General features: G+C 39.9%; 2 protein-coding genes across 2 annotated transcripts; one reads left to right on the plus strand and one right to left on the minus strand.

Annotated features, from left to right (window-relative positions):
* Window positions 1-4,385: 4,385 nt before the first annotated feature.
* Window positions 4,386-13,449, plus strand: gmcl1 (germ cell-less, spermatogenesis associated). Its single transcript, XM_082542276.1, has 15 exons — window positions 4,386-4,759; window positions 5,958-6,139; window positions 6,246-6,365; window positions 6,453-6,549; window positions 6,633-6,730; window positions 6,828-6,940; window positions 7,047-7,112; window positions 7,994-8,078; window positions 8,166-8,256; window positions 8,560-8,700; window positions 8,809-8,878; window positions 9,008-9,083; window positions 9,164-9,309; window positions 10,955-11,042; window positions 11,124-13,449. The coding sequence occupies exons 2-15, from the start codon at window positions 5,960-5,962 to the stop codon at window positions 11,262-11,264; spliced, it is 1,512 nt and encodes a 503-aa protein (XP_082398402.1). The 5' UTR covers window positions 4,386-4,759; window positions 5,958-5,959; the 3' UTR covers window positions 11,265-13,449.
* Window positions 13,450-13,493: 44 nt separating this feature from the next.
* On the minus strand, window positions 13,494-15,852 carry fam136a (family with sequence similarity 136 member A). The gene is made up of 3 exons (XM_082542277.1): window positions 15,427-15,852; window positions 15,209-15,349; window positions 13,494-14,114 (listed from the first exon to the last, which is right to left on the minus strand). The coding sequence occupies exons 1-3, from the start codon at window positions 15,511-15,513 to the stop codon at window positions 13,926-13,928; spliced, it is 417 nt and encodes a 138-aa protein (XP_082398403.1). The 5' UTR covers window positions 15,514-15,852; the 3' UTR covers window positions 13,494-13,925.
* Between the last annotated feature and the right edge of the window lie 151 nt (window positions 15,853-16,003).

Consider the following 16,003-nt stretch of genomic DNA (forward strand, 5'->3'; position numbering starts at 1 on the left):
CAACGCGTCACTATTTCATTTACGTGTGTAATTCCGCCGTCTTACAGTAGATGGCGCCGTTGAGCTCAGCTGCTACATCAATGTGCTACATTGAACCGTTACCGTAAAACCGTTAATAGATACCACCGATAGACGAAGAAGAATAACAAAAGGTACCCCTGGAATTTCAGGAGGTTGTCCTGCCAGATAAAGTTAAAATAGGATGCATAAGCTTTCTGGTTAGAGCATATGTATCACCGCCCCTCACGTGCTATAAATGCCAAAGATGGGCACATCACTGCAGTTTTCAAGGGGAAACAGAGGTGCCCCAAGTGTGGAGGTGAAAACAGATTTGGGGAATGTGGATGATGTACAGGATAAATCCAGTAATTGTGGGTGGCAGCACAGGGTAAGTTATGGGGGCTGTGAAGTCAGAAAGAAGGCCATGGAGGTCGAGCAAGTCAAAGCAGCTCACAACATAAGTTACGCAGAGGCTGTCAAGAGGGTACAGAAGGCAAAGGATGGAACAGGACCGGTTTAACCAATGTCGACAGCAGATTTAGTACAGACACATGGAACTCATACAGGACTGACAGTGGAGAAGATTATTTTGTTTATTGCCTATGTTATAAATTGTACAGATCAAGTGAAACACAAAACAGAGAAAATTAAAATAACTGAAAGGAGCAGAGAGGTTTTTTGGTATTAAAGAATATCTTGGGAACATATCCAATAAAAGACTTGAAGGGGAGGGGAAAGGAGGAGGACCAGGGGAGGGGACAATATGATTATCTTACAGGGGAACACCAGAAGTTTGATTGCAAATGGACAAGAGTTTAAAGGATTCATCAAAAAATGCAAAAAGAAACCAGAAATAATCTGTATTCAGGTTATGATAGTGTCCGCAGAGATAGAAAGGAGGGTAATGGAAGAGGATGTGCAACATTTGTGAAACAAGAGATCCAATATAGAGTTGTAGCTATAGGAACACAGTTATATTGTACTTGAAATCTGATCAAGAAATGGCAGCATCAGAGTGATCAATTTTTACAATCCGGCTAACAAACTGTTGTCAGTAGAGGAACTTGGCACATATTTAAAGGGAAACGTAATTTGGTGTGGGGACTTTAATGCACACAGATCATTATGGGGTAATTATAATGATCGGAATGGAGCAGTGATTGAGGAATTGATAGAGCTAAAAAAGTATGATGGAAGTGGTACAAGAGTTAATATTAGAACAGGTGCAGAATCAGCAATTATCTCACATAGTGTCAGACTCGTTGGCAGGTATTTGTTCATGGCAGTCTAAAAAAAGAGACAACTGTAGGCAGTGACCATTATCCTATGATGACTGAGATAGAGCTGAGTGTAGAGAACCAGGATATAGGTGTGTAGAAGTGGTGCTTCAGTAATGCTGATTGGGATACATTTAGAATCAGAATCAGAAAGGGTTTTATTGCCAAATGTAGAGCAGGTTTACAACATTAGAAAATTGCTACGGTGCTTAGTGCAACACATCCTGTCAGACAACGCTTAAATAAACATAAAAATTAAAATTAAAAGTGCTAAGTAGATAGATATATACATGAATGCAGGTGGTGATCACTGATCAGTGCAAAGATGGAATGATGCAGTGAACACAGTGTAGGGTCACGTGTTAGTGGTGCGAACAGTCATATGATTATTGACTAGTATTAGAATAGTTAGTGATCAGGAAATGCAAAAGATGGATATGAATGCTGGGGTGGATGATTTCAATTATTCTATTTGTAAGGCAGTTTAGACGCAGCAAACTGGGAAATAAAGAAGACAGAAGGTGTAAGGAAAAGAACGCCGTGCCGTGGTGGACAAAGGAGTGTGATAAAGTGATTAAGCATCAAAATAAAGCTTTTAAGATATTAAAGAGGAAACACAGTTTTCAGAATTTCATTGAATATAAAAGATTGCAAGCTGAGCTGAGAAGATCCATTCAAAATGCAAAGAGTGACTTCTGGAGGGGTTTTTGTAATTCAGTAGGGAGGGAGACAAAAATACAGAGTGGTTGGTCAATGATTAGAAGGATGAATGGTATAAAAAGGGAGTATGGATATCCAATATTGAGGGGTGGAGAAGCAACAGCTGTAAAAGATGAGGAAAAGGCAAATCTGTTCGCAAAACGTTTGTTAAAATCCATCAGGCAATGTTAGTGAAGAAGGGCGAAGAGGAAGAGAAACATAGCGAATAGGGAATTACTGAAACAGGAAGAAGATACAGATGATTTATTAAATATTCCTTTTACAAAGACAGAATTGAATTGAGTGCTTCAGAAATCCAAATTATCAGCACCGTGAAAAAATCAGGTTTGCTATATCTTGATAAACTATCTCAGTGAGTCAGCTAAAGATCTTTTATTAGAATTATATAACAGAGTTTGGGAGGGTGGGAAACTGCTGCAAAGCTGGGAGGAGGCAGTGGATGTGCCCATACGTAAACCAGGAAAGGATGATACAAATCCAGAAAGTTACAGACCTATAGCTTTAACATCTAATATCTGTAAAATAATGGAGTGAATGGTAAATGAAAGACTAATGTACTATATAGAAAGTAAAGGATACATATCTAAACATCAAAGTGGTTTCAGAAGAGGGAGGAATACAGTGGATCGAGTATTGTGTTTGGAACATGAAGTCAGGAAAGCACAAATAAACAGAGTGTAGTGGTGCTGTTTTTGACATAGAAAAAGCCTACAATATGATGTGGAGAGAAGGCCTTCTAGTTAAAGTCAGGAAATTGGGTATCAGTGGGAAGATGTTCAGATGGATAAAGAATTTTTTTTTTAAGGGGAAGACAGATGCAAGTGAGAATTGGAAGGATTTACTCGGAGAGGTATCCTGTAGAAAACGTTACACCTCAAGGGAGCATTGTGAGCCCTTTGTTATTTTCTTTAATGATAAATGTTGTGTTTAATGCCATAGAGGTTGGGATAGGGTTTTCGCTTTTTGCAGATGAAGAGAGGAAATAATGTAGAGTTTATTGTATTATTTATTGTATTGTATTGTAAAAAAAAAAAATTGCAGGGAGCAACTGGAAAAGTTGAAGAGTGGTCATTTATGTGGGGTTTTAAATTTTCAGTTGATAAGACCAAGACCATGTTTTTTTTACAAGGAAAAGAATTGGTGAGGACGTCAAGCTTAGGTTATATGGTCAAGAAAGAGTGAGTAAATTTAAGTTTCTTGGATTGTAGTTGGATGAAAGGGTAACATAGGCTGTACACATTCAGAAAATGGTGGATGAATGTAAATATAATGAGGTGTGTGTGGGGGGGGGGATGGATTGGGGAGCGGATAGAAAGTCTTTGAGGGCCATATACACTGGATTGGTCAGATCGGTGTTAGATTATGGATGTGTAGCATATAATTCAGCAGCAGACACAACTCTTTTGAAGTTAGACTTCATTCAGTATCAGGCACTAAGACTCAGCACAGGTGCATTTAAAGCAACCCCAACAGCAACTTTACAGGTAGAGATGGGTGAGATGCCACTAGGAATCAGAAGAGAGCAGCTAACACTTAATTATTGGGCAAATCTGCAGGGCTGTGGACAGGATCACCCAACACAAGAGGTACTGAAACCTTGTTGGGAGAAAGAAAGGCAGGAAACAAAGAGCTTTGGGTGGATTGTGGGTAGAAGAGCAATAGAACTTAAACTGGATCAGTTCAACATCAGTCAAAGAGTGCCGTTACCAGCAACACCGCCATGGATACTTCCTGATTATTGGAAAAGAAGAAGGGGATAGGGCGGTTAATTTAAACTCCCATACAGCACAGTGTCGCCACTCAGAAAATAGAGCAGATATCCTAACAGAGGTTCAGCAAACACTTTACAGAATACACATGATGGGGCTTACAGTTGTGTTTTTATGGATTTCAGCTCATTACAAATTTCCCACGTGTGGGACTAATAAAGGTTACCTTTATCTTAACTTATCTTACTATGGAGTATAAGCAAATGAAATGGCAGATAGAGTTGCGAAGGAAGCCACAAAACATGGGGAATTTGACCTGGCTATTAGCTTCAGTCAGACAAAGATAAAGAGTATTGTAAAGCAAGAAATGAAGAAAAGATGGCAAAAACAGTGGGAGGAGGAAAGGAGGGGATGGTGGTTGTATAAAATTCAAAGGAGAGCAGGAGAAATGAGAACCACAGGAAGAAGTAGGAGAAAAATGAAACTAGATCTTATTGATTTACTGCAAAAGGACTCGAAGTAACAGTTATCGGGCCTTATTCCAGTTTTAAAAGAGAGTAAATTGCTTGGGAGGATTTGAATTTTTTGTTTATTTGTTTTTTGAGCGACGCCCCCGTCACACTCCACACCAGTTGGTGGCGGTAATGCACCATTCAGTTGTTTGCAAACCGCCAATAAAATTTAGAAGAAGAAGACGACGACGACGACGAAGAAGAAGAAGAACAAAAAAAAACAGCCTCAGAAATTTTTAGTTACACATCATCTGCTATCTTTGACTTTACTTTCGCTATAATTTAGAAAAATGTAACTTGAAGCAGAGGCAGATGTGCTGTCTGGAGACCTGTACGGAGCAGCAGCCAGTCAGAATAAGCGCTGTTACTGTTTTTATACACGATTCTGGTTTGTGAATGTGGCAGCTAAGCTAGCTCTGAGGCTGGATCGCCTCTCATCTAGCTCGTCAACGTTTGCGCTGAGATAATCAGCCGGTGTTTACCGTCCACATTAACACGTCACACGTCTCCCTCTCAGCCTTCTCCCTGTCATAATCAGCAGGTGAGTCAGCCGAGTCGTTGTTTGGGTGATAAACAAACTCGCATCAGACTCTGTTGTGGACACTCTTCGCAAACTTCATTCAAGGCTTCGTTATGTAAAATATTTTGTGCCTGTATTTTAAAATATAAAACAACAAGGCCACGTTTTGGGCTTATTTAAAATTAAGTCGAGATGTGATAGTGGCTTACTGTTAACCAAGGAGTGTGCCACTTGCTTTTTTCTGGATATCTAACTAGTTACATGAGGGCAATGTTGGTGAAAGCTACAAAGGCACGTGTAGCACAAGGATAAGGAAAAGTGGTGTGGTGCATCAGTCTGTTGCTATCATAATAAATAATGATGTTCAAGCATGTGTATTCATTTCACTTCACAGTCAAAATCAAGTTATACAAGTTATGCAGGAAAGCGTTTCTTCCTTATCTGCCACAAAACCTGTTTTAGTTTCTACTTTTATTTAAGCTCCTTATTGAGTTACACTCATCTTTTCAAACGGTGATATTATTATTTATAATTTTATTTGTTGGGAATCTTTATTTTATTCACGTTTTTCTGTTTAATTGAGCTCCTAGTCTTCAGGAATAGTTCTCCAGGCTTCTTGAAGGACATTCAAAGCTCTTTGGATGTTGGCTGCTTACTTCAGTGATGTTGATGTCTGGGCTCTGGGGGGGCTGATCCATGACTGTGTGATTTTCTACCCAGGTATGCTTTTACTGCATTGGCAGTGTGTTTCATTGTCATGCTGAAAAATGAAGCTGTTACCAGTCAGAAGCTTTTGAGATGGTATTGCACGGTGGATCAAAATCTGATGGTACTTTTCTGTGCTGGCATTTAATTTTCAGAAAAACAGAACTTAGAAAGACATTTGTAAAGCCTGGAGAACTATTGCTCAGGACCACTTTAACAATGCCGAGGTCGTCTGGCTCACTGAAAGCAAAGCATAAAGAAATGATGGCAGCTCAAGACTTTTGCACAGTACCATATCTGTGGATTTCTTTGACTGTTGAGCAAAACAGGCAGTTTGTCTGGATGCAACCTGTGGTGTCTTGAAATTTAATGTGCTTGCACGACAATTAAACATTTACTTAATGCAGTAGCTAAAGTACCACTCCAAAAGTATTGATTCTGATGAACTGTGAAACTACAGTATACATAACTGACTTGATATTTTTGATCGCTTTATGTCTCTTTGAAAGCACAGAAATGGGAATTCTGGGCAGCAGGTTTCAGCTGTCCTCTCAGGGACCAGAAGAGGCCACAGAGGGCACAAGTACCAACCGCAAACATAACTGCGAGTGTAAGAAGAGGAAACGAAATGCTCAGTGTGACTGTGACAGTGATCAAGAGGAGGATGATGGCATACTCGATACACCTCGCAGGCAAGTCCAGCCAGTTCAGAATCAGATATCTTTAAGTTGTCTGTGTTTTGTCTTACTCTCGTTTTTTTCTGTTGTCTGGTTTTGTTTTTATGTTTTCCTCGAGCAGGAAGAAATTAAAAAGCACATCAAAGTACATTTATCAGACCTTGTTTCTGAATGGGGAAAACAGTGACATTCGTATCTGCGCTCTGGGACAGGAGTGGAACCTCCACAAAGTGTACCTCTGCCAGGTAAAACAAACACACACGCCGAGGCATCTTCAAAGCAGCCAGTGTTACATTCTCTTGTATGAGTTATCATATTCCTGCACTTTACAGTCGGGGTATTTCTCCAGCATGTTCAGCGGATCCTGGAAGGAGTCCAGCATGATGGAAATCAACCTGGAGATCCCAGATCAGAACATTGATACTGAAGGTGAGAGTCACAGAAAACGGATGCTAACTGGCCTCCTTTGTACTTGTACTCATTGGCTGATGGCTTTGTACATCCCTGTGTAGCTCTACAAGTTGTGTTTGGGTCCCTGTACCGTGATGATGTTCTGATCAAACCCAGCAGAGTCGTCAGTATTCTTGCCGCTGCTTGTATGCTACAGCTGGTAAGTACGTGTAAAAACAAGTCACTGAAAGGTGAGACAGATATCTGTATTTTGAATGATACCAAATCTTAATAAGTTTTATGGTCTGTGTTCACAGGATGATTTGATCCAGCAGTGTGGCGAAACCATGAAGGAAAACATCAGTGCAAAGACTGTGTGTGGCTACTATGCGTGTGCTAGCATCTATGGCCTGGATTCAGTCATTAAAAAGTGAGAATGTTGACATGATTGGGTTGTTTATGCCACATAAGAAAGTATGTACATGTTTGGAAATGCTTACATATATATCTGTGTATTTGTGTGTCTCTTTCTGCAGATGTCTCGAGTGGCTTCTAAACAACCTGATGACCCACCAAAATATCGACCTGATGAAAGAACTTGGGTGTGTTTGACTGTCAGAGTAGCTTCTCTGTTCATGAAATAACAGAGTTAGATTTTAGAGTTAGATTTGTTTATGGAAACTATATTCAGAGTATTTAATGAATACTTGTAAATTTACCTTCATACTATACAATTTGTCCCCGTTTCAGACTCTTTGATTACTTAAATATAAATTACTTAATCTAAGTACCAGGTTTTACATTCTTTTTTTTCTGGCATTTTTTAGCCCTCATTACCAAGAACAGGTGATATCCACATGAAAAACACATTTAAGCTTTGTTTGAAAACTGGAAACCCATCAATTTCACACCAGCTCTAAGGCCGCTTTTATGGTCACCGTGCACCTCGTCACAGGTGGCGCATGCCTGAAATGATGTTGCATCTGCTGGCGCTTGCCAGCCGGGCATCTCTTGATTTTTGTAATTGGACGTGTTTTTACTGCCATTTTAATTATATTTCGGGACAGAACTTTAAAGTCACAGACAAAAGAGATTATAAAGACGGAGATTTGCAACAATTTGAAAACATGAGACTATATGGGGGGGGACGACCCACTTGACAATGTCTTGGCTTCCGGTTTCGACTTCTTCTCTTCCTACATCAGTGCTGATGTGGCAGTATTGTCTGAGTGACGACACCTATCATTCAGGAGAACTGGCCTGCTCCAATGAATACCTGCACCTTAATGGCGAGCATAAAGAAAAGTGACTTTGATGTTGATGTTGCAGTGGTGTGTTAAGTGACCAGTATAGAGGGTATACTAGCAATTTAAATGTCGCAGTCTAAAGTCAAAAGCTAGTTTTGTCCAAGCTGATCTTAGTCTATTATCAACTTGAAGCGTCAGTATTTGCAATACATAAACTTGTCGCTATCTGTTTACAGGGTGGAGGTCATGGAGCAACTCATCCAGTCCTCTGACTTGTTTGTCATGCAGGTGGAGATGGATGTTTACACTGCTCTGAAAAAGGTAGAAAAAGCACAGTCGTAGACATTTTTCCTGTCACAGTCACTGCACTCTGATGCATATTTTAAGCGTTCCTGCCTCTTTCTGCAGTGGATGTTTCTGCAGCTCAATCCGCTGTGGGACGGCCCCATCAAGCAGCTTCTGGCTGATGCCGACGCCTGGCTTTGCAAGCGCAGGACAGGTACTGTAATGCACATTGGGTGAAATCACCAAGGTTATTATTGCTAAAATTAAATTACAAACCAAAAGAAACATTTTAGTTATTTAAGTATTTGCCCACTTGATGAGGCTTGTTTGTTGAGGCCACTGTCACAAAGTGTTTTCACAGTAATGCTAATTTTTAGCTTTTTATATCTTGCTCCTATAAATAAACCCTATATCATAATAAAAGGCTAAAATGAACAATTAAACGAATGGAAATTAAAGCTAGTTAGATTAGCTGTGTTAATCACAGTCTGTCTTTCTAATTAACCTTTATCAACAGACCTTTGTGAGAAGGAACCCTTCTTGAACACAGATGAGGGCGTTCCTTTTCGGTCAGTGTTCAACTTTGTGCGCCTGCAGTACATCATCAATGACCTCGCGTCTGCACGCATCTTGGAGAGGGACAACATTTTGCCTCTTGGTAATTTATGGCTCCGGCTGATGCCATTTCGTCATAAAAGTGCATCTTTTTTTTCGTGTGTGGTTATTTTAACATCTGTTTCTTGTGTTTATGTACTTTATGTTCCAGACTGGTTGACGTCCGTGTATAAAAACCAGTGGTTCGCCATGCTCCGGACAGAGTTTGAGAATGATAACGGGTAAGAACCTGAAACTTCAAACGAGTTAGTAGATTGAATTTGGACTGATTTAGTGGTGCTTTATGCTGCACATGGATCACATGCATTGCTTTTAATGCTGTTGTGATGACAAACACTTCTGTTTATTAGTCCTCAGGAGCCCAACAAAGACGAGTTTGAGCAGAGCAGCATGAGGTGTGGCAGGAAGCTCATTAAAGATGGAGATGTGAGTTTGTTTCCATACAATTATTGTTTATGGATTCATTTCTCCAAAGGGAAAACACTGTGATTTTCCCCTTTTCTCAGTACTGCTGGAGGTGGACGGGCTTTAACTTTGGTTTCGACCTGCTGGTGACCTACACAAATCGCTTCATCGTCTTCAAGAGGAATACTCTGAGTCAGCCATGTGGGGGCGCTGTCAGTCTACAAGCACGAAGACACTTGGCATACAGGTCAGTGGTGCAGGCAACCAGACTGTATAATCCCGCTTTAATTGTAGGATCTTTACCTTAAAAAATGCCTCAAGGTGACAGTTGTTGTGATTTGGTGCTATATAAATAAAATTTCATTGAATAGAAAAAAATTTAAATAGAGAAACTAAAATCATTATATTGAGATAAATGTGCAAACACATTCTTGAGCTAAGAAATATTTGCTCATGAAGCATTTGCTAAAGTTGATTTATATACAGAGTGAAGTTCAGCATTTAAAATGATTAGTTGCTATACTTCTCAGTTGGCTATAGTTATTTTATTAGGACACAGTGATGAAGTTGTGGGCCAGCACTGACTGTGAACATGTGACTGATCAACACTGATCACTGTAATTGGTAGGTGTTATCATATTTGGCAATAGGCTGGCATTTATCCTTTTGACTGTTTAATTTTATACAGTAATGTAAAAAGGAAAGTAAACCTAAAATCTGTTGAGAGCTGTACAATACAAACGAGACAACACAGTAACTTAACGTAATAAATAAAAAGAATGAGTGTATGTGTGTTTTTAAAGGGAGTGTCATGAGTTTGCGTTCTAGAATTTGTTAATAGTCTGGACTTCAGCATTTTTTAAAGTTTATAGACGGACAAAGAGATGATTTGTCCATGCCGGTAAACGGGGCATTGCAGTAATCACAATATGAATAAACACGATGACACAAGTGCATGAATGATCATTTCCAGCTTAGCTGAGGGGGACTGTATGTCGCAATTTATCAAATTGTTCCTTAAATTAATGAAACGGGGACAAAGATTTTACTTGCAGGTCGAAGCCCAGAAAATAATCAAATATTACACCAACATTTCAAATGCTGGACTTAAAAGTTGAACAAAAATAAGGAAGAGCCCAGCTGATTTTAGGATATAGTTCAAAAGTAGCTTTAATCATGATCTCAGTCACAGGACGATCCGGAGCACAGCAGCAAATTTACAACGGAGCAGAATCGATGTGTCGCAATAGTCCAGACAAAGTCCAGACCTCAACCTGAAGAAATGAAAGCTGTGTAGAAATAAATGTCTGCACACCTCAATGAACTGAAGCAAAGTTACAACGACGAGTGGGTCAAAATTTCTCCACAACCATGTGAGACACTAATAAAGTCACACAGAAAAGGATTACTTGGTTATTGCTGCTAAAGTTGCTTCTACCAACTACTTTGCTTTTCACGTGACTTTGTCTGCATTTGTTGTGTTGTGTTAACCTACTTTAAACTTGGTAATGACTGGATCATTTTTATTATAGGGTGTATACTCTACTCTTTGACATGAATGTCTCATGTCTACTTCTATGCATGTTTTTGTTATATATAATTTAACATATTATACCTAAATTGTGTATGTATACAAATTTACAATAGAAACTGATGTATAGTTTATAGTGTTCAGCTGATAATGTATTGACCCTGTGACAGCTACAGGTTACCTTTGTTTCCATCAATGTTTAGGCTTAGCTGTGTGCTAGTGGTGCCCTCATGTTTAAATTAGAGGCATGTGAATGCTGTTAAACTTCATGTCACCTCTTTGCAACAAATTGAACTAACCTGGTGACAAGCTGTTGAAATGTTTGAAAGCTTTACCTATCTTCAAACATCTTTGTCTCCAGGTTACGTCTTGCCTCCTTTGACAGTCGTGGAAAGCTGGTCTGCAGTCGCTCAACAGGTTACCAGCTGCTCACTTTAGAGAAAGACCAGGTCAGTGAATACTCACTAGTCACCATTTCTAAAAGGAAATTGTAAACTTGGTAACATGCTTCAATTCCTTCAATCCTACAGGAGTATGTGGTGATGAATCTGGACAGCCGGTTGTTATCATTCCCCCTCTACGTGTGCTGTAACTTCCTGTATACATCACCTCAGTCAGATCACCGTCCAGACTCCTCAGACAAAGACAGGTCTGCTCACAGTGTGTCTTGATACCTGCTCACCAGCCATTAGCTGCTGCCATTCTTCTGTTACCGCAGAGACACTTGACACAAGCTTGTATGTACAATCTATGGCCTCATTTAACACATTTTGACACTGGACATACCGTCTGCATGCTCTCTAAACTCAGCGAGATGTTCTTGGGGAAAAAACGTTTTGTATATATGTCTACATGGGGTTTACAGTATAATGAAGCCCTATGCTAGTGGTCAAGAGGGATCGGACCACCTTTTGCTCTCAGAGAAGCTTCTCTCCACCTTGTACCTCTGCTGTTAACCATCTGCACTGGGATGCTGGACCATTCTTAAAGATGGGAAACCTCCAGGTGTTTGGTCATTAAGCAGACTTTGTAGGGCTTGACTTTACACTTTGTTTTTTCACTGTGTACAGGACATCGTCATCGGGAGCACAAACAAACACAGTGAAACTGAGTAGTTCCATCACATTTCAGAGCTTCTTACAATTTCCTAAGAGGAAACACACATCTGTTCTTAGAAGGAGAAATTGTGCATTAAGTAAGGACAAGAGTAAACTCACCTTTGCGTTGCTGCTGCATAAGAAGCCACACACCTGCTCAGTGCAATGTACGGCTGCTGGTCATAACAGTAGACAAAAAGATGAAGCGACAAATGCAGAGGCACAAAAAGAGCATGATTTTATCAGCCTGTAGCTTCCAAGGGTCACTCCGAGTTGGTCATTTCCACCACCTTGTATAAAATTCATAATCCACGATGTCCACCAGCATCACAAGTTTAAGACTCAGTAATCCTCCCCAGTTAAAGCTGAGGTTGCAGTAAATACTTGTGCTATCTGGTGCTCTCAGCATAATCTTATTTTTTTGGCTCACAAAATAAAAAAAATTCCAGATTTCCTTTCTACAGTATTTATCAGCTACACTCCCCACTGTGTGTTTGCTGGTATTAAGACAGTCACCTGCTCACTCTTCTTTTACAGTGCAGCTGCTTCTTGTTTGGCACTCTACCATCTATACTCTAAGTACCATTTAAGTTCTGTTTTTGAATACTTATCATATTAATTTGGGAAATATTTGTTTGGCGGTTTTCTTAATCTGTTGTTACCTCATGTCGTTTTGATATCTAATGGAGGTGAAAGCTTTTATTTGGCCATTATTTATTATTTTGTACTTCATTTTTATTCGTATCGATGTGCTTTTGAAAACAATTTCTCCACTGCCAATAAAATTGCCCTCTGACACGGGCTGTGGTGCTATCACATAATCTCTGCATCTAGTGAAGGTCTTTATTGCAGCTGCAAGGTTATGTTTTAACTACAGATGATAGATAGTTAGGCATGTTATCAGTTTAATATGGCCAATTCATTAACGTAAGAAACTTGAAGCCTGATCAGTTGCTGTTTGTTTCACTCTTTAGTCAAAAGGTTCAAAGGTCAGTGTGCTGTTGGCATATCTTTTGTTTTTGTTGGCTCATCTTCAGAGTCTGTTCTGGTCTCTGCAGTAATAAATGAATTTAAGGCTCAGAAGTTTAATGGCTAATAAGAGCCTGGCTCACCAAAGAGATTTTTATCTAATCTGGCTTCTCTTTTATCTCTCTGTTGTCAGCGTGCCTAATCTAGTGCTGAACACAGTCATTGTAATGGGGAAAAAAATGAAATTCTCAGAGGCAGGCCACATAAGGAGAAATTACCCCCAACTTCTGCTAACTAATGGTCGGTTCTCAGCCCTGTAGAAATATGGGCGGGTTCTCATGAGGTACCGAGGTAGAGCCAGCACCACATCACTGAAAGAAAGAGTTTAGAGAACACTCGTTTCCCAGCTGTACATTTATATGACGTAAGGACCAAAAGTAAGAGTCTTGTAAGTTGTGAGGTCACAAACACACAGTTACTCGTCGTCTCCTACCTGCTGACTACTTCTCGGGTTTGACTGGCTGTGCATTTTCCGGTCATTTGTACAAAAATGAGTTCATTTCCATTCTACCAGATAGGCTGCATAATTAGACGTGTGCAATTTAAACATATTAGATTTCAAGTAGTAAAATTATCTGTGTGGTTTACATCAGGTCTGCAGTGTGTTTATTGCTCCTTTTATATCATTTACTCAGGCTGAAAAGCTGACAGGGTTGCCTTTGTTGTACCACCATGTGTGTATATAAGAGTATACTCCACTGTTGTCATTAAAACATATGCAAAAGTGTTATTTGCTATCACTTTTTTCAGTGTTGCTGGGGTAATGCATCCAAAGAAGGTTTGGGTTCTGTTTATTCAGATATATAAATTCACAATTAAATGTGAAACGAGAAAAAAAAAAAAGGGATCATGATTTTAAGGAGTTTCATCGAGAATACAAAAAATCCTTCACGTGGATTACACAGGTTGGTTTTCTTTACATGTTGAAATGCAACACACAGATGGGCATTAAATACATTAACCGTGTTTAACAAATGCACACCTTAAGACTCCTTGTGCATTACTGGATTTCTTTCTCGCTGCAGGTAAAGTTGGATCTAACAGGCCAGAAACTTTCATTTCAAAGTTGAAATCTCTACACATCAGCATTAATAATCACAGTCTTTGAACTCTCCCTCTGCACCTCCAGCCCTTCACTCCTTAGATGAATAAACTCAATGCACCAGAGCTTTCCCCAGGATGGACTGCAGTCATTTATCCCGCCCCTCACTGCCGTATAGAGTCCAAGTTCTCTTTTAGTCGTCGGGTCATGCTGGGGATCAGGTTAACGTGGTCATCCACACAACTGCCCACGCAGCGGTCCATCAGCGATCGAACAGCTGGCTCCTTCGCGCCGGAGTCAAAGAGATCCTTTGCTTTATCGTTGCAGGTCATCGTACATCTAGTTAGACGGTCCTGAAGGTGGGCCAGGAAGGATTGGACTTTAGATTTTTCAAAATGTTATTCATTTATTTATTTTACAGATGTCTACTGCAAATCTAACCAGCTGTAGATGTACTTGTTAAATATTAGGTATATTCTTATCTAGTTCAATATTACTAGTGATGGGTCACATGATCCAAACATTACAACAACCAGAGTCATGAAGAACTTCAGCCACACTAAAAATGAAGAGTTGGCAACTGAGAGACTTAAAGGAGAGCAAAAAGTAATATTGGATTCAGGCGAGCCCTAAACCCACCGGACTTTAACAGCTTATCTGACTAGTGCTTTGAAAGGGTGTGCAAGTATAGCTTGAGACATGACATTTTAAACTGCTGTACTTTATTTTAAAATCAGTTACATTTACTTGTAATGATGCTTAAGTCTAAGCAAAGGGGTCAATTAAGGGTTCCAAACTGGAGATCCAACATGGTTTGCTTTATTTCCTATTACCTAAAGACCAATATCAAAAAGACTCAAATGAAAAGACAAACGGCACCACAGTTTCAGTTAGGAATATCAAAATAGTAAGCCATCTTCTTTACCACCAATGTAAAGGTGTAGTTTTTTTTTTGCCTAGACTCCAAAACCCACTAACCACAAGTCTATACATTATTTATGCTCAGTTAACAACCAAGTACCCTGTAACAGGCATTTGATTTGTAACACTTGGAGAATAAATAGGGAAACTGCAAAAATATAAAAAACATGCCCACTTATTTTTGCCTAGGATATCATTTACTACATCTATTCTTTAAGTTAAATATTCACTTATATTAATTTTATGTTTATACCATATGTCAGAATATAGGTTACATGTTGGATCACATGCTTCCATCTCTCCTTATCCCTTGCATCCTCCCTTTCACAACTCTCTGGATGTCCTCCCTCATTACATCCATGTCCCTCCCCGCCTGCCAGCTCCATCTTTAACATCCTTGGTCCAGTAAGCCCACTATCCCGCCTTTGCACATGTCCAAGCCATCTCAGCCTTGCCTTTCTAACTTTTTCAATCTTAGTTATCTGGCACAGACAAAGTGATGACAGGTGTTTGCACGGTGATTTACCTGAAACTTCTCCAGCTCTGAAGTGACCAGGCCCTGAGCTTTGGCCAGGGGAGTGTGACACGTCTCGATGCACTGATGCACCTGAGCCATGCTGTCTGTGGAGCGATCGCAGCACTCTGCGCTGCACCTGAACATGCGCCCCTGCAGCGAGAACAAACAACCTGTTACCACCCGGACTCGAACCTGCATACACCACCGAGAACCCGCAGATACCCTACCTGCATTTTACGGATGTGGTCCTTCTCCAGGCTTTGGACCATGTCTTCGATCACATTCTGCACGCGTGCCTGATGAGCCTCTGCCATTTCTGCTCACTCTGGAGACACCTTCAAGGTCCGCTTAGATATTCACCACAAGTTTATTAAACCCAGACCGGACTCACCTGCCCGCGGGGTCCCCAACTTTCTTTACTTTACAATTTGGTAATAAGTAAGGTCACCTCCATTTCAAGCATGGTTCAAGAGGAGAAGTAATTGCGTCACTTCCGATTTTCTTCCGTACTTGAAAAAATACGTTTTGTTACTTCAGAATTAGGGAACGGGGTTGAAAAGTGTCAACACGTTTAAATAAACAAAACAATTCTTTTTAACTAACTCGTCTTTATCTATATTTATTTTGCCGTGATTAAGTAAATTACTACTTCCGCTGAGCTCCTTAAAAAGGACATTGAGCCCATTTCCTGTTCATATATCTTTCAAAATAAAACAAAATAAGTGTAGCGCAAGGACGCTAAAAAACAGAGAAAACTATATAGATAACAATTATGTTAGCTATTAGTCATTATTACAGACAAGA

This window comes from Aulonocara stuartgranti (genome assembly GCF_965226115.1).
Source record: "Aulonocara stuartgranti genome assembly, chromosome: 7".
Lineage (NCBI taxonomy): Eukaryota > Metazoa > Chordata > Actinopteri > Cichliformes > Cichlidae > Aulonocara > Aulonocara stuartgranti.